Below are 24,146 nucleotides of genomic sequence, written 5' to 3'. Positions count from 1 at the left end.
TCCTGATCTTTACTAGCTGATTCACTCAATGTTCCCCTATTGACAGACTTTCATGTTTTGTTTTCATTTTAAGACATTTTGCTAAACTTCCCTCCAGAAAGATCAGATCATACCAATTTATAGTCCCAGCACCAGAGTGTACTACTCAACTATGACTTAAGGGTATTGTTATTTGAACATCTTGCATTTTAAAAAATCTTGAATTTAACAGAACTTTTTTTTGCTGTTTCAAACCCTGACATATTAGATGTGCATTCTGTTTAAAGTCAGCCTAAACCCAAATGTTGGTCCATCATTGAAGTCCTAAATGCCCACTTCCATCACATGCACAGAATTTTGTCTTTCAAAAAATCTAGGAAGATCAAGGATTTGTTTCTATTAATAATAGGTTTTGCATAAGCAGGGGTTTTCCAGTAAAAGTTGAAATACTAATTAGAGTTTTTGGTGGTTATGAGGTAGTAAGCAGTAATGACAGTAATTCTGTCCATGTACATTGAAGTCAAGTCACAGGTGGAGCGTCTCACCACTTCACACCGTGCAATCAAATGATGTGCAGTGTCAGAATTTTCAACATCAGGAGTCTACTTTTGTATTCACCCCTTAGATCAAGTACCCAGACTCTGTGCTTTGGGAGTCTGGCCGTGTATTAAGAGTTTTTCTTTCAGTTATTTTGAGGCGCTTGTTTGAAATTTAGTTGAATAAAATGCTTAAATAAGCAAACGTTTTTTAGATGGACATAAAAATTAACACTTATTCTCCAGCTTAAAAACTAATAATAATACAGTGATGTATGTCAATTTATCTCAATAATACTTGGGGAAAGAACTGAAAATAGTGATTTCTTAACATTACTAACTGTAATCATGGGAGAGGTCCCCACTTTCTATCGCAATTCCTTGAAAGCAGGCCATCATAATTTCCCATAGGAGTAATAATGCAATTGGGAATTGTGGTCATGACCAAGAGTCACCTTCAAATAAATCAGGCCTGTACTTTAAAAGCAAAGATAACTTTTAAAAGTAGATGTACATCTACATTTAAAATGTATGTGGATATAGATAATGGGCCTCTACGTTTAAAATGATAGTCACAAACCTCTAAGATAATTAACGTAACACAGGTGTGTGTGCAATACACACACTGTTTATATAAATACAATCTTATACAGGATCTCTAGAATCATTCTTTCATGATTATTTAAGCTGATGTCCTATTTTTGACTCAAACTTACAGCAAACAGAAACAAAGCTGTGTATAGTTTCACTGATTATTACTTCCAAAATAGCCACCATGGAATTTATTTGTAAAGTCACAGTGGATTTTAATCAGGTTTCGAATCGGTTCTTCCTCTTATATTTTTCCCTTTGCTCTCTCCCCACAACGCTAAGGCCAACCTTGAAGGGGCAGAGAAGTATGAGAAGAAAGTTACCCTTCAGGGAATCACGGGGAGAGAAGAACGCGGGCCGTTTGCTGTGCCTGGGTCGTTGTGGAGGCGGGCTTGGGGAGAGTGTCCAAGAGCCGTGCACACGCGTCTCAGCTGCAGACGTCTTAAAACACGAGCTCACGAGAAGAGCTCCCTTCTCCGACCACCGGGTGCCTGCAGTCTCCCCCAGGCAAGGCACTGGCTCGGTGAGGAGCGCCTGTGCTTTGTGAAATGAGAAGCATCGTTAATGACTGGCAGTCGTGTCTGTGTGTTTTCTCCAGGCTAGTGGAGAGACGGTGAATTTAACAATTGCTAGACCAGGGAAACCCCAGCCTGGAAACGCTGTCCGAGAAGCAGGAACTCAGAGCAGCCAGCACCACGCACAGCCGCTGCCTTACAACAGACCCAGCTCACATAAGGTAAGGTGCCTTGTTTGTGGTTCTTAATTCATCCACCCTCAAAGGATGATCGTTACAAGCTGGTAAGATTTATGAGGGCTGTTAACTCTGTTGGAGAAGGTGCACGTAGGTGTTTGCGATGCGCAATGTGTTTTGCTGCCTTGGAGAGTGACTGCATTGTCTCAGTCCCTCAACCAGTAGAGTTTCTTGGTGGGGAAGGACCCTCTCTGCCAGGTGATTGATGAGAAACGTTTGACTGTCCAGAAAAATCTTCAGTTTGTTTAGTTCTGCTTAAAGTGGGGTTTATCTTGGCTTACTCGTTTAAATGTGACGGTTATGTAATTGAAAAAGCATAGTGAAGACGATGATTCACAGGCTGTACTTAGCAGCTGGATAGCTTGCCTACAACAGAATTCGATATGTGCATATTAAACACATAACTCATAAACTTCGACAGCTACCTGTATAGCATATATTTTTTTGTTATATGAATAGTATAGGAAGACTACCCTAAATATTTTTAAATTCCTGTATGTTGAGGTTTTTCCCTGCTTCTTCAGTATTTTGCCGGTTTTATAATATACACCAAGGTCAGTTACCTGTGCTGAGAATCTTCATACTGTCTCACTTTAGCTGCAGAAATTTAAAAAGGGTGGTAGTTCATTCTTCTTTTTTTGTTTTTTTGGTAGTTCATTCTTGATAGTTTCCTTCATTTGAACTCACTTTCTGGTAGGCTGGGTTTTTTTTTCCTTTTTTTCTGCTGAGCATGTGGGATCAAACCCGTGCCCCCTGCAGTGGAAGCACAGAGTCTTAACCACTGGACCACCATGGACATCCCAGGCTGGGATTTCTAAAATGATGTTTACTCAACTGTGTGAATATATAAGCTAAATATGAGCTTCCAAAGTCATTCTCTTTAATTATAAATTACTGAACAAAAACATCTGTTGGTCTGCTTAAAACCACAGGAAGTTCTCTGTGTGCTAAAATGACTTCTTAATGTAAGTACAGTATTTGAGAGAACACTTACCTTTGGAATGTCACAGGTACCCTAAGAAAGCACCCCTTAAAGGCACAAGTACTTTTGGCCCATCAGGTTTATCTGGTTTTCTGAGCTCAAGTACAGACTTGTCATTGGTCTTTGGTTTAGTTAATACTTTTAAGAAATTGTAACCACAGACTTGTTCTCATTTCTGAACTGAAATGTATGAAGGAAACCTATAATATTGCCTTCATGATGATGACTATGAAAAAGGAGTTATTGTTTTGGAGTTTTGAATAGTTTCATATGGCTTGTCCTTACTTTATGCATTACATATATATTCCTAAAATTACAATATAAGGCAAAAATTGATTATTGAACCTTTTATGTCATTGAATTTTACAATAATTTGAGGTACGAGTGTCTGACATGATTTTTAAGACCATTTTTAAAACTGTACTTAGTCATTCCAACATTCATATAGAGAACTCTGCTTATTTGTTTGGGGCACATATTTTTCTCTCAACTCTGCTGCTCTTATTGTCTTTAATTTTCTGCGACAATGTTTTAAATAGTAATGCTGAATTTATTCTGTGTACTCGGCAACTCTTATTGGTTAGAACAGCCATGTGAAATGTACTTTTAAGTGTTAGCTATTTGCTACTAATATACTGCATTTGTTATATAAAATCCTGGTTTAGAAAAATAAGGGTCTCCTAGGGAAAATAAACACAGATTCACCAGAAAATGTGTTCAGATGATTATAATCATCATTAAAAATTACCGTATACATTAGCCTGCTACTTAGGCCTCTTAAGTAGCTGCTTAGATAAACATTTGTATGATTTAGAACTTTCCTTGAAATATTCTGAGTATAATCTTTGAAGTTTGGTTTGGTTCCTGAGGAAAAAAAGTGTATATGTATCTGAGCCATCTAGAGGAATAAAACAACCACCTTTAATTGATTAAATACCTGCAAGCCAAAATTGCTTATAAATATACTCAAGACTGAATTTACATGAGTTGTCTTCATAATAAAGTGGGTTTTGCCCAATTTTGAAGCATACTAAGACAGATTTCATACCTTTAAACAGGAGACTGCCTTAAGACATTTCCAAGTTTTCTACTAGGTCATAACATTTTCTAGGAACACTAGGCTGTTATTGCAGGTAGTTCCCTTAATAAAATTTCAAGAGTACATGGATTCCAGGACCAGAGAAAGGGAGATGGGCCTGCAGTTCCAGGGCCTGATTCACAGATTTGTCAACACTTTCAAATAATGTCACTAAAGGAATGTTATAATTCCGTAAATGTAAGTCATATTTCTATTGTTGATATTGTTAATAATGTTATTATCTACATTTTCTCAGAGTTGATAAATGTTGGAAACCTTTTGAGACATTAGCTTCCACTGTTACGCTTAACAGGACAGTAATCATGTGGTGCGGGTACATATAAACAATATGTACACATATGTGCACATATGCAAAGCATATGTTTATATATTTGCATCTGCTCAAATCCCTATGCAGGAACTTACAGTTGTATGATTTAGGGCAAGTTACATGACCTCTGTAAGTTGTTTCCTCATCCATAAAATGGGGCCAATAATAGTACTTACTTTTCAGGACCACTGTAAAGATTAATGAAATGACGCATGTAAAGCTGTGACCTTTTTGCACATAGTTAAGCCTTCGATAAATGTTATTTTAATATTCGTATTGCATATGTACACCTTGATTTTGTTGAATTCTAATTCAAAAGAAAAGTGGTATTTTAGATTCTCCTTTTCTTCCAGGAGTATCTCAGTAATAGGTAACAGTAACAAATGTCAGTAAAAATAGCTTTTCCCTGAGAATATAGTTTGTTGGGGATTTATTTCCCTGTTATTAACTTCAAAAATTCAATTATTTCATATCCTTTTAGCTTTTCACAAATTTTGAAGGTAGATTTGCACCTGCTTCATGATTGAGTGCTCTGATAACCCTTCTTAGTCAGAATCAGAAGATAGCTCTGTAGCTTTTTTCTGGCAGTTAGTAAAATCCACACTTTTATACTATGTCAACTTTTCTCTCAAAGAATATAGGAGAAAAATTGGCTTCTCTTCAGAATCTTAAAATTCAAATGCATTATTTACTTTTTTAGAACTGATCATATCTGGGAGCTGAAGGTAATTATACAAATCATATGCTTATTTTACTTTGATTTCCCCTATGTCAACAGTCCTGAGTTTTTCAGTTCCATATATAGTCCTGTGAAAATACTACTAGTAGTCCAAAGTTTGCCATTGTGATCCACAGGGCTCATGTGCCTCTGAAGAACTGTGTATTGATTTCAGTTCTATAGTGATTTTTTTAAATGACTTTATAATTGCCACGTTATATTTTTAGTTTAGCTGTCATTACTTCAACTATATATATTATTCATCATCCAATAAATTTTTCCTCTCATGTTCAGGATCTTGCGCAGTGTGTTACATGCCAAGAAAAACACATTACGGTAAAGAAGGAACCACACGAGTCCCTTGGAATGACAGTAGCTGGGGGCCGAGGAAGTAAAAGTGGGGAACTGCCCATCTTTGTGACCAGTGTGCCACCTCATGGCTGCCTTGCACGTGATGGCAGAATCAAGAGAGGTAAGCTAGGATCTTGTACAGTTTCACCACATCTCCCAAAGTCAACTCACATTTTTAAAAATAAAGAATGTCTACAAAGTTTTCTATTAAACATGGCTTTTTAAAATCCTTTAAAATATTCTGTACGTAATGGAAGCATAAAGCCTCTCTATAAGGTTAGAAAAACGCCTAACGTAAAGGGAAATTGCTGAAGCTTAATAATCTTTCTAACAGTTACTCTGTTGGATTATTTTATGTTGGAAAAGACCCTCTAAGAGATTCATGCTTCCAGCATTATGATAGACCAGATACTTTGAAGGATCATCTCACTGAAATACACTTGTTGCCTATTAAAAAGGTGTCTGGGTGGGAGGAGGATCACAGAAGAGGTGGAGCAGAGACAAACTTCATAAAAAGGAGTGGTTTTTAGGGATTAATTCATTCACCATTTCACAACCCCCATTGATGGATGGATGCTATATCATTTGTATGGGTAGGGGTGGTGGTGGTAACAACAGCGTTCTCCATACACTTGCTTCAGATGGAAAAGGGAGTCCCGAAAGCTATTTCTCCAAAACTGAAGTCGAAGCCCTGCCTCACACCATACACAAAAATTAACTGATCCAAGACCTAAATGTAAGAGCTAAAACTTTTAGAGGAAAATCAAGTGTAAACCCTCAGGGCCTTGGATTATGCAACAGATTAATCAGTGGTTATCGTAGATATGACACCAAAAACACAAGCAATAAAGACATAAAAACAATAGAAACAATCCATGAAACTAAAAGCTGGTTCTTTGCAAAGATGAACAAAATTGATAAACCTTTAGCCAGACTCAAGAAAAAAAGGGAGAGGGAGGGTCTAAATCAATAAAATTAGAAATGAAAAAAGGAGAAGCTACAACCAACACAACAGAAATATAAAGGACTGTAGAGACTACTACAAGCAACTCTATGGCAATAAGGGACAACCTAGAAGAAATGGACAAATTCTTAGGAAAGGTGCAATCTCCCAAGACTGAACCAGGAAGATATAAAAAATATGAACAGACCAATTACAAGTACTGACATTGTATCTGTCATTAAAAAACTCCCAATAAACAAAACTCCAGGACCAGATGGCTTCATAGGAGCATTCTATCAAACGTTTAGAGAAGAGTTAACACCTATCCTTCCAAAACTATTACAAAAAAATTGCAGAAGGAGGAGCACTTCCAAACTCATTCTATGAAGCCACCATCACCCTGATACCAAAATCAGTCAAAGATACCACAAAAAAGGAAAATTACAGGCCAATATCACTGATGAACATAGACTCAAACATCCTCAACAAAATACTAACAAACTGAATCCAACAGTACATTAAAAGGATCATACACCATGATCAAGTGGGATTTATCCCAGGGGTGGAAGGATTTTTCAGTATCCACAAATCAATCAGTGTGATACACCACATTAACAAATTGAAGGATAAAAATCATATGATCATCTCAGTAGATGCAGAAAATGCTTTTGACAGAATTCAACATCCATTTATGATAAAAACCCTCCAGAAAGTGGGCACGGAGGGAACCTACCTCAACACCATAAAGGCCATATATGACAAACCCACAGCTAACATCATACTCAATGGTGAAAAGCTGAAAGCACTTCCTCTAAGATCACGAACAAGTCAAGCATGTCCACTCTCGCCACTTTTATTCAACATAGTTTTTTTTTTGTTTTTGTTTTTTGTTTTTTTTTTTTTTTTCCTGTACGCAGGCCTCTCACTGTTGTGGCCTCTCCTGTTGCGGAGCCCAGGCTCCGGACGCGCAGGCTCAGCGGCCATGGCTCACGGGCCCAGCCGCTCCTCGGCATGTGGGATCTTCCCGGACCGAGGCACGAACCCGTGACCCCTGCATCAGCAGGCGGACTCTCAACCACTGCGCCACCAGGGAAGCCCTCAACATAGTTTTGAAAGTCCTAGCCACAGCAATCAAGAGGAGAAAAGGAAATAAAAGGAATCCAAATTGGAAAAGAAGTGAAACTGTCATTGTTTGCAGATGACATGACACTATATACAGAAAATCCTAAACGTGCTACCAGAAAACTACAGCTCACCAATGAATGCGATAAAGTAGCAGGATACAAAATTAATACACAGAAATCTGTTGCATTTCTATACACTAACAATGAAGGATCAAAAAGAGGAATTAAGGAAACAATCCCAATTACCACTGCAACAAGAAGAATAAAAATACCCAAGAATAAACCTACCTAAGGAGGCAAAAGACCTGTACTCTGAAAACTATAAGACACTGATGAAAGAAATCAAGGATGAGACAGATGGAGGAGATATACCATGTTCTTGGATCAGAAGAATCAATACTGTCAAAATGACTGTACTACCCAAGGCACTCAACAGATTCAGTGCAATTCCTATCAGATTACCAATGGCATTTTTCACAGAACAGTAAAATTTAAAATTTGTATGAAAACACAAAATGCCCCGAATAGCTAAAGCAATCTTGAGAAAGAAAAATGGAGCCAGAGGGAACAGGCTCCCTGACCTCAAACTATAACTACAATGCTACAGTAATCAAAACAGTGTGGTACTGGCACAAAAACAGAAATATAGATCAATGGAACAGGATAGCCCAGAAATAAATAAACGCACTTATGGTCTATTAATCTACAGATGGCCAAAAGGCATGTGAAAAGATGCTCAACATCACTAATTACTAGAGAAACGTAATCAAAACTACAACGAGGTATCACCTCTCACCAGTCAGAATGCCTATCATCAAAAAGTCTACAAATAATAAATGCTGGAGAGGGTGTGGAGAAAACGGAACCCTCCCTACAATGTTGGTGGTAATGTAAATTGGTACAACCACTATGGAGAACAGTATGGAGATTCCTTTAAAAACTAAAAATGGAGCTACCATATGATCCTGCAATCCCATTCCTGGGCATGTATTTGGAGAACATCATGATTCGAAAAGATATGTGCACCCCGACATTCACATCAGCACTATTTACAATAGCCAAGACATGGAAGCAACCTAAGTGTCCATCAACAGATGAATAGATAAAGAAGATGTGGTACATATTACAATGAAGTATTACTCAGCCATTAAAAAAAAGACAAAATAATGCCATTTGCAGCAACATGGATGGACCTAGAGATTATCATACTAAGTGAAGTAAGTCAGATAGAGAAAGGCAAATATATGATATCAACTTACATATGGAATCTAAAAAAAAAAAACCCAACTTATTTACAAAACAGAAACAGACTCACAGACTTTGAAAACAAACATAGTTACTGAAGGGGAAACGTGGTGGGGAGGGATAAATCAGGAGTTTGGGATTACAGAACCCTTATAACTCAATAATAAAAGACAAATAACCCAATTTAAAAATGGGCAACTGATCTGAAGACATTTCTCCCAAGAAAATACACAAATGGCCAATAATCACTTGAAAAGATACTCAGTGACATTAGTTATTGGGAAATGCAAATTCATTGCTAGGATGAATATAGGAAAAAAAAAGACAATAACATTTGGCAAGGATGTAAAGAAATTTAAACTCTCATGTATTTACCAGAGAGAATGTAAAACGGTAGAACTGTTTTGTAAAACAGTTTAGCAGTTCTTCAAAAAGTTGAAGTTGTCATATGACCCAGCAATTCCATTCCTAGAGAAATGAAAACATGTTCACAGAAAAACTTGTACGTGAAGGTTTATAGCAGTATTTTCCATAATAGCCAAAAAGTAAAAACATCCCAAATGTCCATTTACTGGTGAATGGATGAAGAGACTGTGATTTATCCATACAATGGAATATTATTTGGCCATAAAAAGGAATGAAGTATTGACACTGTACAATATAAATGAATCTTGGAAACATGCTAAGTAAAAGAAACCAGTCACAAAAGACCACATGATTCCATTTATATGAAATATCCAGAAAAGGCCAATCTGTAGAGATGGAAAGTAGATTAGTAGTTGCTTAGGGACTCAGGGAAGGGAACTGATTACTAATGGGTACAGGGTTTTGAGGGTGGTGATAAAAATTTTCTTAAAATGACACGATGGTTGTACAATACAACTCTGACTATAAAACCATAAAATTACAGACTTTAATTGAATGGTATATGAATTATATCTTTAAAAGGCTTTTTAAAAGTTATTTGTTCTATCGTGGAATTTGAGGTAATTTTATTTCCTTCTTGTTATTTTATGGTTTTGAAGTTTTCTACAAAGAATGTTTTGCTTTAATAATCTGAAAAATGATGAATTAGGGGAGCAGGATTTTCTGCAGGCTTTCTTAGTACAAACGTTTGTGCTTCCTATAAAACTAATCCTTTCCTTCCTAACCTTTTATATGAGCCCCATTGTTCTTTTTTATTATATTACTTGGCAGAGCAACAAAGACTATTTTTCTTCTTCAAGCAGGACATGTTCAAATCACAAGTTTCATTTCTTTGTGTAGGCCCAAGGGTATCTTCTCTACGTACTGAGATGACTGCACTGAGTGAACTATGTAGGGCTGTCTAGATGTATAAAACCGTATCAATATAAAGTAGAATATATTAAAAATTCCCTTCTAAGAGCAAAAGATCAAATCACTTTCTAATTGGAAGGAAGGGTAAGAAGAGAAATGAAGGTGCCCAGGGCCCGTCCACAGCTGTACCAGGGCCGATGATGTGGACCCTAACTGAATTCCAGAGCCTCGAGCCAAACCTTTTCCTATATATTATTACATTATTTAAAAATCTTTGAATTGTTTTGGAGTTTTGTCCATGAATTGGATTTTTCTTCAGTATTCTAAGAATTATAAAGAGAAAAATGGTCTTTTCCCTTATGTCATCTGAGTTTTTGGAACTAACCTTTGTTAATTAGTTTACAGATAACAGGATTTACAGGGGAGTAATCACTCAGTGGCTCGTTTTTCTTGCTCCCTTATTTGAACAGGTGACATCTTGTTGAATATCAATGGCATCGATTTGACCAGTTTAAGCCACAGTGAGGCTGTAGCTATGCTGAAGGCCAGCGCCACGTCGCCCACGGTGGCCCTGGAAGCACTGGAGGTGCAGGTCGTGGAGGAGGACACCCACAGCCCAGATGAGCAGCCCCGCACTCTCAGCGAGAACGAGTACGATGCCAGCTGGTCCCCATCATGGGTCATGTGGCTGGGGCTGCCCAGGTACTGCAGCTTTTCTGTTGTTTTACAGAAAATCGCAACTGCAACCTTCATCAGCGTATAGCACAGCAAAGTCACTCATTGAGGAGGAAAAAAGGCTTTAGTTAGATAAAAGTAGCAACATCAAATCAGGTTAATTTTTTCTTAGGTTATATTTTAAAAGGTAACTTGGATAATAAGAACGAAGCTGAAAAGACTTACCTCTGTTTATAAAAATAAATAAAGCTATTCTGTTCATTCCTACAAAAGGCTGCCCAGTGGGCCAGCTATGAGGTTGGGTGGTCAGTCTCTTGCTTAGAACAGCTGTCCTTTACCAACATTCACTCTGATACATGCGTAGACTTCTGTGCATTTTTCACCAGAAGACAACAGGTCAAAGTGTTGGGCCTTTCCCTATCCCAGAAGTATTGCTGAAAGCCCTACTCTTCCTACAAAGGAGTGTAAAACTGAGTTTTTATTGGACATAAGAGTTTTTAGGCCAGACCCTTGGTGTTCAAGCATTACTGCTCTTGACCCCTTGTAGGAGGAGGTCACAGCTCATGACCGGCTCACCAGACAGGACATTCTGTAGTTGGTCGGTGTCTGGTCGTGAGACATTTTGGAACCTGCAGGTGGTAGTTGTGTCATTTGGTATTGAGGTAGAGAGGATGTGAATTACCATCTTCATTTGTTTCCAACTCAGTTTAGATTCTTACTGTACAGAAGAATCCTGAAACTGAAATATGATGAAACATTTTGACTTTTAAACTGGTATGAAAATGACTGATTCTTTAAAATAAGCAGTAAGAATATGCCCGTTTCCGAGCCATCTAGCTTCATGTGAAATAAATTTATAATAATTAGCATTTATACAGTGCTGTATGGTTTATAAAGTATTTTCATATAAAGAATAACACAAAAAGCAAGGATATTATTGGATTTCATTTACTAATTTAACTTGCTGACACATCCTCTCAGTTAAAAGAAGAAGGGAAAAAAAGTAAGAGGGCATAAAACTGTAATAGAATAACTGTTTCAGGGAACTCTAGGGCCCTTGTGGAGAGAGATTTTTCATGACAGAGATGATTAACTGCTTCATATGTTTATTCCGTGCACCAAAACTCATTTTTTTCCCCATTAAAAAGTCAACATAGATTTAAATGGTTCCTATTCAACTCCTGCAGACATGCCATCTAAGTTGTGAGCTGTCAGCTGTCAGAAGGAACCTAACTGATCTTATTAAACACTCGGCCCAAAACTTTATGTGTGAAGTTGTACCCTCCTGCTGAGCAGTTCTGCCCAAGTGCCCAACTCTGCTGCTGCGCAGGCTGAGACCAACGGCATCCTGGAGAAACCCCCATGCTTCTTGTAGCCTTCTTTATTTGTTATTCCAGGCTAGTTTTGGGGTCAGTACCTCTTCCTTTGTTCAGGGCATTTTCTGATGTGCCAGGAAGAATAAGAAAGATTTTAGATGAGAAATGCACAGGATAGTACAAGGCAATCTACAGAGTCGATGCAATCCCTATCAAATTACCAATGGCATTTTTCACAGAACTAAAAAAAAAAAATTAAAAAATTTATATGGAAACACAAAAGACCCCAAATAGCCAAAGCAATCCTGAGAAGGAAAAATGGGTAAATGATCAAGAGGGCGAAGTAGTAGGACGTGAGCTCATCTTCCCCCACAAATACATCTACATGTGGAATAATTCTCACAGAGTATCTACTGAATGCTGGCAGAAGACCTCAGACTGCTGAAAGGGCAAGAAAATCTTCACATAACCAGGTAGGACAAAAGAAAAAAGAGAAAAAGAAAGTGAGAAAGGAATCAGGACAAGACCTATGCCCCTGGGAGGGAGCTGTGAAAGAGGAAAGGTTCCTGCACCCTGGAAGGCCCCCTCACCAGTGGGGGAGATCAGCCAGGACAGAAGGGGAGCTTCAGAACCTCAGGAGAACACAGCAGCTGGTTTTAGGGCAGCCAGAGCAGTGGGAAGACTGCACAGGTGGTCAGTACCATCACCCTGCACTCCCCAGCCTGAGACACATGTCCACCGGTGCAGGTGGATGCTGGAACTTGGCCTTTGGAGAGCAGACCTGGGGAGAGGACTGGGGTTGGCTGTGCAGAAACAGCCTCAGGGGTGGGGGGTGGCTGAAATCTACTGCGACTGCATCTGAGGGTGTACATGGAGGAAGCCTGGGCCACCTTAGAGGCCAGGCACCATTGTTTGGGGGATGCACAAGGGGAGGGGCAAGACCTTCCATTGTAGCCTGTTTCCCTGTGTGTGTGCTCAAAGGCCAGACACTGCCTTCATGGGCTCCAGGAGCAGTCACAAGCCACTACCACCCCCCTCCTGGACTGCAGGAGTGGTCGTGAGCTACCTCCGTTCCCATCACGTGCTCCAGGGGTGAGCCTGAACTGCCACCACCACCAAGAGTCCCAGGACCAGGTATCAGCACACCCCCTATCAAGGGGATAATGACCAGCACATGCTGAGGAAAGAGGCGACATGCATCCATACTAAAAACAACCCTCGCACCAAATATATTAAACCCACACAAGCTACACAGCAACGCCCCTAAATATAAAGAGCCCTCCAAGACCACAGAGTAAGAGATGTATAACTAAATATAAGAAATACAAGTAGGGCTTCCTAAGAAATACAAGTAGGGCTTCCCTGGTGGCACAGTGGTTGAGAGTCTGCCTGCCGATGCAGGGGACGCGGGTTCGTGCCCCGGTCCAGGGGGAATCCCACATGCCACGGAGCGGCTGGGCCCGTGAGCCATGGCCACTGAGCCTGCGCGTCTGGAGCCTGTGCTCCACAACGGGAGAGGCCACAACAGTGAGAGGCCCGCGTATGGGGAAAAAAAAAAAAAGAAATACAAGTAAATAAAAGAAATGTAAGTACAATGAAGAAGCAGAGGAACCTCTCCCAATTACATGACCAAGACGATCCCCAGAACGAACAAACAACGAAACAGACCTCTTCAGGATCTTCATTATCTCCTCGTTGAAATGGGTGTCTATTAGACTGAAGGAATTAAGAAAGGCTGTGGACAGAAATGCAGAGTACTGTAAAAATGAGCTAGAAACTATAAAGAGGAACCAAGAAAAATAAGAAAACTCATTTGCAGAGATGAAAGCTAGATAAAGGCAATGAACAGCAGAATAAATAAGGCAGAAAAACGAATAAGTGACCTGGAAGGTAGAATAACAGAAATCACCCAATCAGGACAGCAGACAGAAAACCAAACGAAAAATAATGAAAGCAATATGGGATAAAGTGGGCCAATCTACTTATAATAGGAATTCCAGAAGGGGAAGAAACAGAAAAGGGGACCGAAATGTATTTGAAAATATTGTGGCTGAAAACTTCCCAAACCTAAGGAAGGAAACAGATATCCAGGTACAGGATAAACAAGATAAACCCAAACAGACCTATACCAAGACATAATAAAAATGGCAAAAGTTAAAGAGAAGATTCTAAAGTCATCAAGAGAAAAAGAGTTAATAGTAAAGGAAGCCCCCATAAGGCTATCAGCTGATTTCTCTACAGAAACATTGCAGGCCAAAAGGGAGTAGCAAGATTTCAAAGTCCTGAAAGGGAAAAATATGCAACCTAGGATACTCTACCCAGCAAGATTATCATTTAGAATAGAAGGAAAGATAAAGAATTTCTCAGACAAACAAAAACTAAAAGAATACAGCAATACTAAACCTATAGCCTAAAGAAAATATTGAAAGGTCTTCTCCAAATAAAAAAGAAGAATCTATAGAAAAGAGAAAGTCACAAGTAGAAAGTAAATCACTTAAATAAGCCAGTACACAGATTAAAAAACAAAAATTCTGTGACAGTGATGATGATCACAATGAACAGCAAAAGGATGAACATGAAGATGTAAAAGAGGACACCAAAATCATAAAACGTGGGGGAGGAGAGTAAGCAAATGTAGACTTTTTTTTTCCTAGAATGTGTTTGGCAGTCATAATATAGGCTCAATCTAAGGCAAATAGATATAGGAAGGGGGTAACGTACTTGAAAAACAGGGTTAACCACAAATCAAAAGTATACAATAGATTCAGAGAAACCAAAAGGAAGACAACATAAGTATAATACAAAAGAAAATCATTAAACCACTAAAGAAAAAAGAAAAAGGGACAAAGAAGTATAAAACCAATGAGAAAACAAGATTTAAAATGGCAGTAAATACGTATCTATCAATAATTACCTTAAATGTCAATCATTAAATGCTCAATCAAAAGACACAGAGTAGCAGATGGGATTAAAAAAAAAAAACGAGCCCACAATATGCTGCCTACAAGAGACCCACTTTAGGGCAAAGGACACATACGTTGAAAGTGCGGGAATGGAAAAAGGTATTTCATGCAAATGGAGATGACAAGAAAGCGGGGGTTGTAATACTCAGACAAACTAGACTTTAAAACAAAGGTCATAAAGATAAAGGACACTATATAATGATAAAAGGATCACTACAAGAAGAGGATTTGACACTAATCAACATATATGTATGTACCTATTGTAGGAGCACCCAAATACATAAATACTAACAAACATAAAGGGAGAAATGGACAGGAATACAATAATAGGAGGAGACTTTAACACCCCACTCACATCAATGGACAGATCTTCTAGACAGAAAATCAGTAAAGCAATAAAGATCCTAACTGATAGAACAGAACAGTTAGACTTCATTTATATATTCAGGACATTACAACCAAAAAAAACCAGAATACACAATTCTTTTCAAGTGCACATGGAACATTCTCTAGAACTGACCACATACTAGGGCAAAATACAAGCCTCATCAAATTTAAGAGTATAGAAGTTATCTGAAGCATCTTTTCTGACCACAGTGGCATGCAAGTAGGAATTAACCACAGGAAAAGAAATGGGGGGGGATGGTTACATGGAGACTAAACAATATGCTACTAAAAAACCAGTGGGTCAACAAGGAAATCAAAGAGGAAATTAAAAAATACCTTGAGATAAATTACAATGAAAACACAACCATACAATATCTACAGGATGCAGCAAAAGCAGTTCTCAGAGAGAAGTTCATAGCAATACAGGCCTTCATCTCAAATAAACAACCTAATAAAAGAATAAGAAGAAGGACAAACAAAGCCTAAAATCAGCAGGAGGAGGAAATAATAAAGATCAGAAGGGAGGTGACTCACCCGGGACACAGCCCTGGCCCCGCTGTGAAGAGTGCACAAGAGCACACATCGGGCTCGTTTCTAATTTTAGCTCCGGTAGCCCTGGTGGGGTCCAGCGAGGAAGCTACTGGAGGGGGTGCTCTATCAAAATGAGGGGCTAAACCAAGAGGAAGCGAAGAGGTGCTGCAACCAGAAACTCCAACTAGTGTTATAAAGGAATAGAGGATCTTTCACGAACGTCACTTCATTGTTTTCACCAGAGCGTGAGCTCCTCTATGGTGTCACAGTGGACACCGAGTGGATGAAAGGCTCTTGGTGCTGCAGCCAGGAGTCAGGGCTGTGCCTCTGAGGTGGGAGAGCCAACTTCAGGACACTGATCCACAAGAGACCTCCCAGCTCCACATAATATCAAGTGGCGAAAATCTCCCAGAGATCTCCATCTCAACACCAAGACCCAGCTTCACTCAACGACCAGCAAGCTACAGTGCTGGACACTCTATGCCAAACAACTAGCAAGAGAGGAACACAACCCCACCCATTAGCAGAGAGGCTGCCTAAAATCATAAGTCCACAGACACCCCAAAACACACCACCAGACATGGACCTGCCCACCAGAAAGACAAGATCCAGCCTCATCCACCAGAACACAGACACTAGTCCCCTCCACCAGGAAGCCTACACAACCCACTGAACCAACATTAGCCACTGGGGACAGACACCAAAAACAACGGGAACTACAAACCTGCAGCCTGCAAAAAGGAGACCCCAAACACAGTAAGATAAGCAAAATGAGAAGACAGAGAAACACACAGCAGATGAAGGAGCAAGATAAAAACCCACCAGACCTAATAAATGAAGGGGAAATAGGCAGTCTACCTGAAAAAGAATTCAGAATAATGATCCAAAATCCTGGAAATAGAATAGAAAATGCAAGAAATATTTAATAAGGACCTAGAAGAACTAAAGATAAAACAAGCAACGATGAACAACACAATAAATGAAATTAAAAATACTCTAGAAGGCGGCTTCCCTGGTGGTGCAGTGGTTGAGAGTCCGCCTGCTGATGCAGGGGACACAGGTTCATGCCCCGGTCCGGGAAGATCCCACATGCCGCAGAGCAGCTAGGCCCATGAACCATGGCCGCTGAGTCTGCACATCCAGAGCCTGTGCTCCACGAGGGGAATGGCCACAACAGTGAGAGGCCCGCGTATCACAAAAAAAAAAAAAAAAAAAAAACTCTAGAAGGGATCAATAGCAGAATAACTGAGGCAGAAGAACAGATAAGTGACCTGGAAGATAAAATAGTGGAAATAACTACTGCAGAGCAGAATAAAGAAAAAAGAATGAAAAGAACTGAGGACAGTCTCAGAGACCTCTGGTACAACATTAAATGCACCAACATTCAAATTATAGGGGTTCCAGAAGAAGAAGAGAGAAAGAAAGGGACTGAGAAAATATTTGAAGAGATTATAGTTGAAAACTTCCCTAATATGGGAGAGGAAATAGTTAATCAAGTCCAGGAAGCACAGAGAGTCCCATACAGGATAAATCCAAGGAGAAACACGCCAAGACACATATTAATCAAGGGAATCCCCATAAGGTTAACAGCTGATCTTTCAGCAGAAACTCTGCAAGTCAGAGGCAACTGGCAGGACATATTTAAAGTGATGAAGGAATATCTTTTTCCATCCCCTTAGGCAGGAATGTACAGTGGAGAAAGGACAGCCTCTTCAATAAGTGGTGCTGGGAAAACTGGACAGGGACATGTAAAAGTATGAGATTAGATCACTCCCTAACACCATACACAAAAATAAGCTCAAAATGGATTAAAGACCTAAATGTAAGGCCAGAAACTATCACACTCTTAGAAGAAAACACAGGCAGAACACTCTATGACATAAATCACAGCAAGATCCTTTTGGACCCACCTCCTACAGAAATGGAAATAAAAACAAAAATAAACAAATGGAATCTAATGAAACTTCAAAGCTTTTGCACAGCAAAGGAAACCATAAACAAGACCAAAAGACAACCCTCAGAATGGGAGAAAATATTTGCAAATGAAGCAACTGACAAAGGATTAATCTCCAAAATATACAAGCAGCTCATGCAGCTCAATAACAAAAAAACAACCCAATCCAAAAATGGGCAGAAGACCTAAATAGACATTTCTCCACAGAAGATATACAGACTACCAATAAACACATGTAGGAATGCTCAACATCATTAATCATTAGAGAAATGCAAATCAAAACTACAGTGAGACATCATCTCACACCAGTCAGAATGGCCATCATCAAAAAATCTAGAAACAATAAATGCTGTAGAGGGTGTGGAGAAGAGGGAACACTCTTGCACTGCTGGTGGGAATGTGAATTGGTACAGCCACTATGGAGAACGGTATGGAGGTTCCTTAAAAGACTACAAATAGAACTACCATATGACCCAGCAATCCCACTACTGGGCATATACCCTGAGAAAACCATAATTCAAAAAGAGTCATGTACCAAAATGTTCACTGCAGCTCTATTCACAATAGCCAGGAGATGGAAACAACCTAAGTGTCCATCATCGGATGAATGGATAAAGATGTGGCACATATATACAATGGAATATTACTCAGCCATAAAAAGAAGCGAAACTGAGTTATTTGTAGTTAGGTGAATGGACCTAGAGTGTGTCATACAGAGTGAAGTAAGTCAGAAAGAGAAAGACAAATACCGTATGCTAACACATATATATGGAATCTAAGAAAAAACATGTCATGAAGAACCTAGGGGTAAGACAGGAATAAAGACACAGACCTACTAGAGAATGGACTTGAGGATATGGGGAGGGGGAAGGGTAAGCTGTGACAAAGTGAGAGAGTGGCATGGACATATATACACTACCAAACGTAAAATAGATAGCTAGTGGGAAGCAGCCGCACAGCACAGGTAGATCAACTCAGTGCTTTGTGACCGCCTGGAGAGATGGGATAGGGAGGGTGGGAGGGAGGGAGACGCAAGAGGGAAGAGATATGGGAACATATGTATATGTATAAACTGATTCACTTTGTTATAAGTCAGAAACTAACACAGCATTGTAAAGCAAATATACTCCAATAAAGATGTTAAAAAAAAAGATCAGAGGGGAAATCAATAAAATAGAGATTAGAAGAACAATAGAAAAATAATCAGTAAAACCAAGAGCTGGTTCTTTGAAAGGACAAACCAAATTGACAAACCTCTGGCCAGGCTCACCAAGAAGAAAAGAGAAAGAACCCAAATATACAAAATAAGAAATGAAAAAGGAGACATAACAATCAATAGCACAGAAATACAAAAGCCATAAAGGAATACTATGAACAATTATATGCCAACAAATTCAACAACCTAGAAGAAATGGACAAGTTTCTAGAAACAAACAGCCCACCAAAACTGAATCAAGAAGAAATAGGTAATTTGAACAGAGCAGTCACTAGAAGTGAAATAGAATCTGCAATTTTAAAGTTCCCTACAAACAAAAAGCCCAGGACCCAGATGGCTTCACAGGCGAATTCTACCAAACATACAAAAAGGAACTTATACCAATACTTCTCAAACTCTTCCAGAAAACTGAAGAGGAGGGAACACTCCCAAAGACATTCTATAAAGCTATCATCACCGTGATACCAAAACCAGACAAAGACACGACTGAAAAAGAAAACTACAGGCTAATATCCTTGATGAATATAGATGCAGAAATTCTCAAGAAAATAACACATAAGATCATACACTATAACCAAGTGGGACTCACCCCAAGTTCACAAGGATGGTTCAACATATGCAAATCAATCAATGTGAAGCACCACATCAACAAAAGACAAAAACCACGTAATCATCTCAATAGATGGAGAAAAAGCATTTGACAAAATTCAACATCCATTCATGATTAAAAAAAAAAAACTCTTACAAAAGTGGGTATAGAGGGAACACACCTCAATATAGTAGAAGCTATTTATGATAGACCCACAGCCAATATAATACTAAATGGTGAAAAACTGAAAGCCTTCCTGCTAAAATCTGGAACAAGACAAGGATGCCCACTAATGTCTTCTATTCAACATAGTATTGAAAGTCCTAGCCTCAACAATCAGACAAGAAATAAAAGGTATCCAAATTGGAAAGGAAGAGGTAAAATTGTCATTATATGCAGATGATATACTAAATGAGAAAAACTCCACACAAAAACTACTAGAACTGATCAGCGAATTCAGCAAGTTAGCAGTATACAAGATTAACATTCAGAAATCAGTTGCATTTCTTTACACCAACAATGAACTATCAGAAAGGGAATGTAAAAAACAATACCTTTTAAAATCGCACCCCCCAAAATAAAATACTTAGGAATGAACCTGACCAAGGAGGTGATAGACTTATATACTGAGAACTATAAAACATGAATAAAGAAACTGAAGATGACTCAGAAATGGAAAGATACCGATTGGAAGAATATTGTTAAAATGGCCATACTACCCAAAGCAATCTACATATTTAATGCAATCCCTATCAAATGACATTTTTCACAGAACTAGAACAACCTAAAATTCATATGGAACCATAAAAGACCCAGAATTGCCAAAGTAGTCCTGAAGAAAAAGGCAAAGCAGAAGGCATAACCCTCCCAGACTTCAGACAGTACTACAAAGCTACAGTAATTAAAACACAGTGGTATTGGCACAAAAACAGACATGGATCAATGGAACAGAATAGAAAGCCCAGAAATAAACCCATACACCTACAGGCAATTAATCTTTGACAAAGGAGGCAAGAATACACAATGGAAAAAGAGTCTTCAGCAAGTGGTGTTGGGAAAGCTGGACAGCCACATGTAAATCAATGAAGATACACCATACACAGGTCTCGCCATACACAAAATAAACTCAAAATGGCTTAAAGACTTAAACATAAGACATGACACCATAAAACTCCTAGAAGAGAACGTATGCAAAACTTTCTCTGATGTAAATCATACCAGTGTTTTCTTAGGTTAGTCTCCCAAGGCAATAAAAATAAAAACAAAAAACAAATGGGAACTAATCAAATTTATGAACTTCTGCAGCAAAGGAAACCATAAACAAAACAAAAAGACAACCTACAGAATGGGAGAAAATATTTGCAAACGGTGTGACCTACAAAGGCTTAATTTACAAAATATATAAGCAGTTCACAAGTCAACAACAACAAAAAAGAACCCAATTTAAAAAAGGACAGAAGACCTAAATAGACATTTCTCCAAAGATGATATACAGATGGCCAAGAAGCCCATGAAAAGATGCTCAACATCACTAATTATTAGAGAAATGCAAATCAAAATTACAATGAGGTATCACATCACACCAGTCAGAATAGCCATCATTAAAAAGTCTACAAACAATAAATGCTGGAGAGGGTGTGGAGAAAAGGGGACCCTCTTGCATTGTTGGTGGGAATGTAAATTGGTACAACCACCATGGAGAACAGCATGGAGGTTCCTTAAAAAACTAAAAATAGAGCTACCATATGATCCAGCAATCCCACTCCTGGGCATATATCCAGAGGAAACTAATTCAAAAAGAGACAGGCACCCCAGTGTCCACTGCAGCACTATTTACAATAGCCAAGACATGGAAGCAACCTAAATGTCCATGGACAGAGGAATAAAGAAGATGTGGTACATGTATACAATGGACTACTACTACTCAGCCATAAAAAAAAGAATGAAATAGTGCCATTTGCAGCATCATGGATGGACCTAGAGATTATCATACTAAGTGAAGTCAGACAAAGACAAATATCATGACATCACTTATATGTGGAATCTAAAATATGACACAAATAAACCTATGTATGAAAGAGACTCACAGACATAGCGAACAGACAGGTGGTTGCCAAGGGGGAGGGGATTGGGGGAAGGGTGGAATGGGAGGTTAGTGTTAGCACATGTAAGCTTTTATATATAGAATGGGTAAACAAGGTCCTACTGTATAGTACAGAGAACTAGGCAGTATCCTACAATAAACCATAATGGAAAAGACTATGAAACAATGTATATATATGTAAAACTGAATCACTTTGCTGTACAGAAGAAATTAACATAACACTGTAAATCAACTATACTTCAATTTAAAAATATACTGGGCTTCCCTGGTGGCGCAGTGGTTGAGAGTCCGCCTGCCGATGCAGGGGACACGGGTTCGTGCCCCGATCCCGGAAGATCCCACATGCCGCGGAGCGGCTGGGCCCGCGAGCCATGGCCGCGGAGCCTGTGTGTCCGGAGCCTGTGCTCCGCAACGGGAGAGGCCACAGCAGTGAGAGGCCCGCGTACAGCAAAAAAAAAAAAAAAAAAAAAAAAATATACTGATCAAAAAAAAAAGGGAGCTGGAAGAATCAGACTCCCTGACTTCAGCCTATACTACAAAGCTACAGTCATCAAAACAGTATGGTACTGATATAGATCAATGGAACAGGATAGAAAGTCCAGAGATAAACCCATGCACATATGGTCACCTTATTTATGATGAAGGAGGCAAGAATATACAATAGAGAAAAGACAGCCTCCCCAGTAAGTGGTGCTGGGAAAACTGAACGGCTACATGTGAAATAATGAAATTAGAACATTCTCTAACACCATACACAAAAATACACTCAAAATGGATTAAAGACCTAAATGTAAGGCTAGATACTTTAAAACTCTAAGGGGAAAACATAGGCAGAATACTCTTTGACATAAATCACAGCAGTATCTTTTTGGATCCACCTCCTAAAGTAATGAAAATTAAAACAAAAATAAACAAATGGGACCTAAATAAACTTAAAAGCTTTTGCACAACAAAGGAAACTATAAACAAAATGAAAAGACAACCCACAGAATGGGAGAAAATATTTGCAAACGATGTGACTGACAACGGATTAATCTCCAAAATATTCAAATAGCTTATGCAGCTCTATATTAAAAAAAACCCCAATCAAAAAATGGGCAGATCTAAACAGACATTTCTCCAAAGAAGACATACAGATGGCCAAATAGCACATGAAAATAGGCTCAGAATTGCTAATTATTAGAAAAATGCAAATCAAAATTACAATGAGGTATCACCTCACACCAGTCAGAATAGCCATCATTAAAAAGTCTACAAACAATAAATGCTGGAAAGGGTGTGGAGAAAAGGGAACCCAACAACACTGTTGGTGGGAATGTAATTGGTACAACCACTATGGAGAACACTATGGAGTTTCCTTAGAGAACTAAAAACAGCTACCATACGACCCAGCAATCCCACTCCTGGGCATATATCCAGAGAAAACCATAATTGAAAAAGATACAGGCACCCTAATGTTCACTGCAGCTCTGTTTACAATAGCTAAGACACGGAAGCAACCTAAACGTCCATCGACAGAGGAACAGATAAAGATGTGGTACATGTATACAATGGGATAGTACTCAGCCATAAAAAAGAGTGAAATAATGCCATTTGCAGCAACATGGATGGACCTAGAGATTATCATACTAAGTGAAGTCAGAGAAAGACAATTATCATATATCACTTATATGTGGAATCTAAAAAAAAATGATACAAATCAACTTATTTACAAAACAGAAACAGACTCATGGACTTCGAAAACACACTTCCAGTTACCAAAGGGAAACATGGTGGGGAGGGATAAATTAGCAGTTTGGGGTTAACATAAACACACTACTACATATAAAATAGATAACCAGCAAAGACCTACTATATAGCACAGGGAACTCTATGCAATACTCTGTAATAACCTATATGTGAAAAGAATCTGAAAAAGAATGGATGTATACATGTGTAACTGAATCACTTAGATGTACACCTGAAACACAACACTGTACATCAACTATATTCCAATATAAAATTAAAAAATAGAAAAATAAATACACAGGATAGTAAAACCTATTTTTGAGCCCACCTATGTCAAAAGAATACCTGTCAATAAACAGCCACTGTTCTGTGGATTCTCGGAGGTCTCTATTGGATGCAAACCCGTATTCAACCACTGTGGGTCACAGGGGCCGCCACCTAGGGTAGCAGCTCTGGTTTTCCTACGAGGGAGGCTCTTCCACTATGATTTGCTGGGTGTACCAGACAACTGCTCATTTGTGTTTTGTTTTTTTGCAGAAGATTCAGAATAATGAAAATAACCTGCACTTTCCTAAAATATCAGGCCACTGTGTGGGACTCTTCTGCATCCCAGGAGCCTTTTTAAATGCTGATCACTGAGCTAAGAAAGTAGACCAGAGGAGAAGTCCTAGCATGTTGTTTATGGCTCCCCCACAGTGATGCACGTAACATGGTGTGGAGTTGTACAAAGATGAACAGGCTATAAAAAGCCTTCCCACGAATATTTCTTGATTTCT

General features: G+C 38.9%; 1 protein-coding gene across 1 annotated transcript in view; it reads left to right on the top strand.

The window, feature by feature from the left end:
• Window positions 1-24,146, top strand: part of LNX2 (ligand of numb-protein X 2) — an 85,337-nt gene that overhangs the window by 56,813 nt on the left and 4,378 nt on the right. Inside the window, exons 6-8 of the mRNA XM_060079977.1 lie at window positions 1,705-1,842; window positions 5,261-5,438; window positions 10,378-10,609. Of these exons, the coding sequence (XP_059935960.1) occupies window positions 1,705-1,842; window positions 5,261-5,438; window positions 10,378-10,609 (548 nt within the window). The remainder of the gene's footprint in view (window positions 1-1,704; window positions 1,843-5,260; window positions 5,439-10,377; window positions 10,610-24,146) is intronic.

The sequence above is a fragment of the Mesoplodon densirostris genome, chromosome 17 (genome assembly GCF_025265405.1).
Source record: "Mesoplodon densirostris isolate mMesDen1 chromosome 17, mMesDen1 primary haplotype, whole genome shotgun sequence".
Taxonomy (NCBI): Eukaryota; Metazoa; Chordata; class Mammalia; order Artiodactyla; family Ziphiidae; genus Mesoplodon; species Mesoplodon densirostris.
Note: the sequence above shows the minus strand (reverse complement) of the source record. Positions and strands in the feature narration are given on the sequence as shown.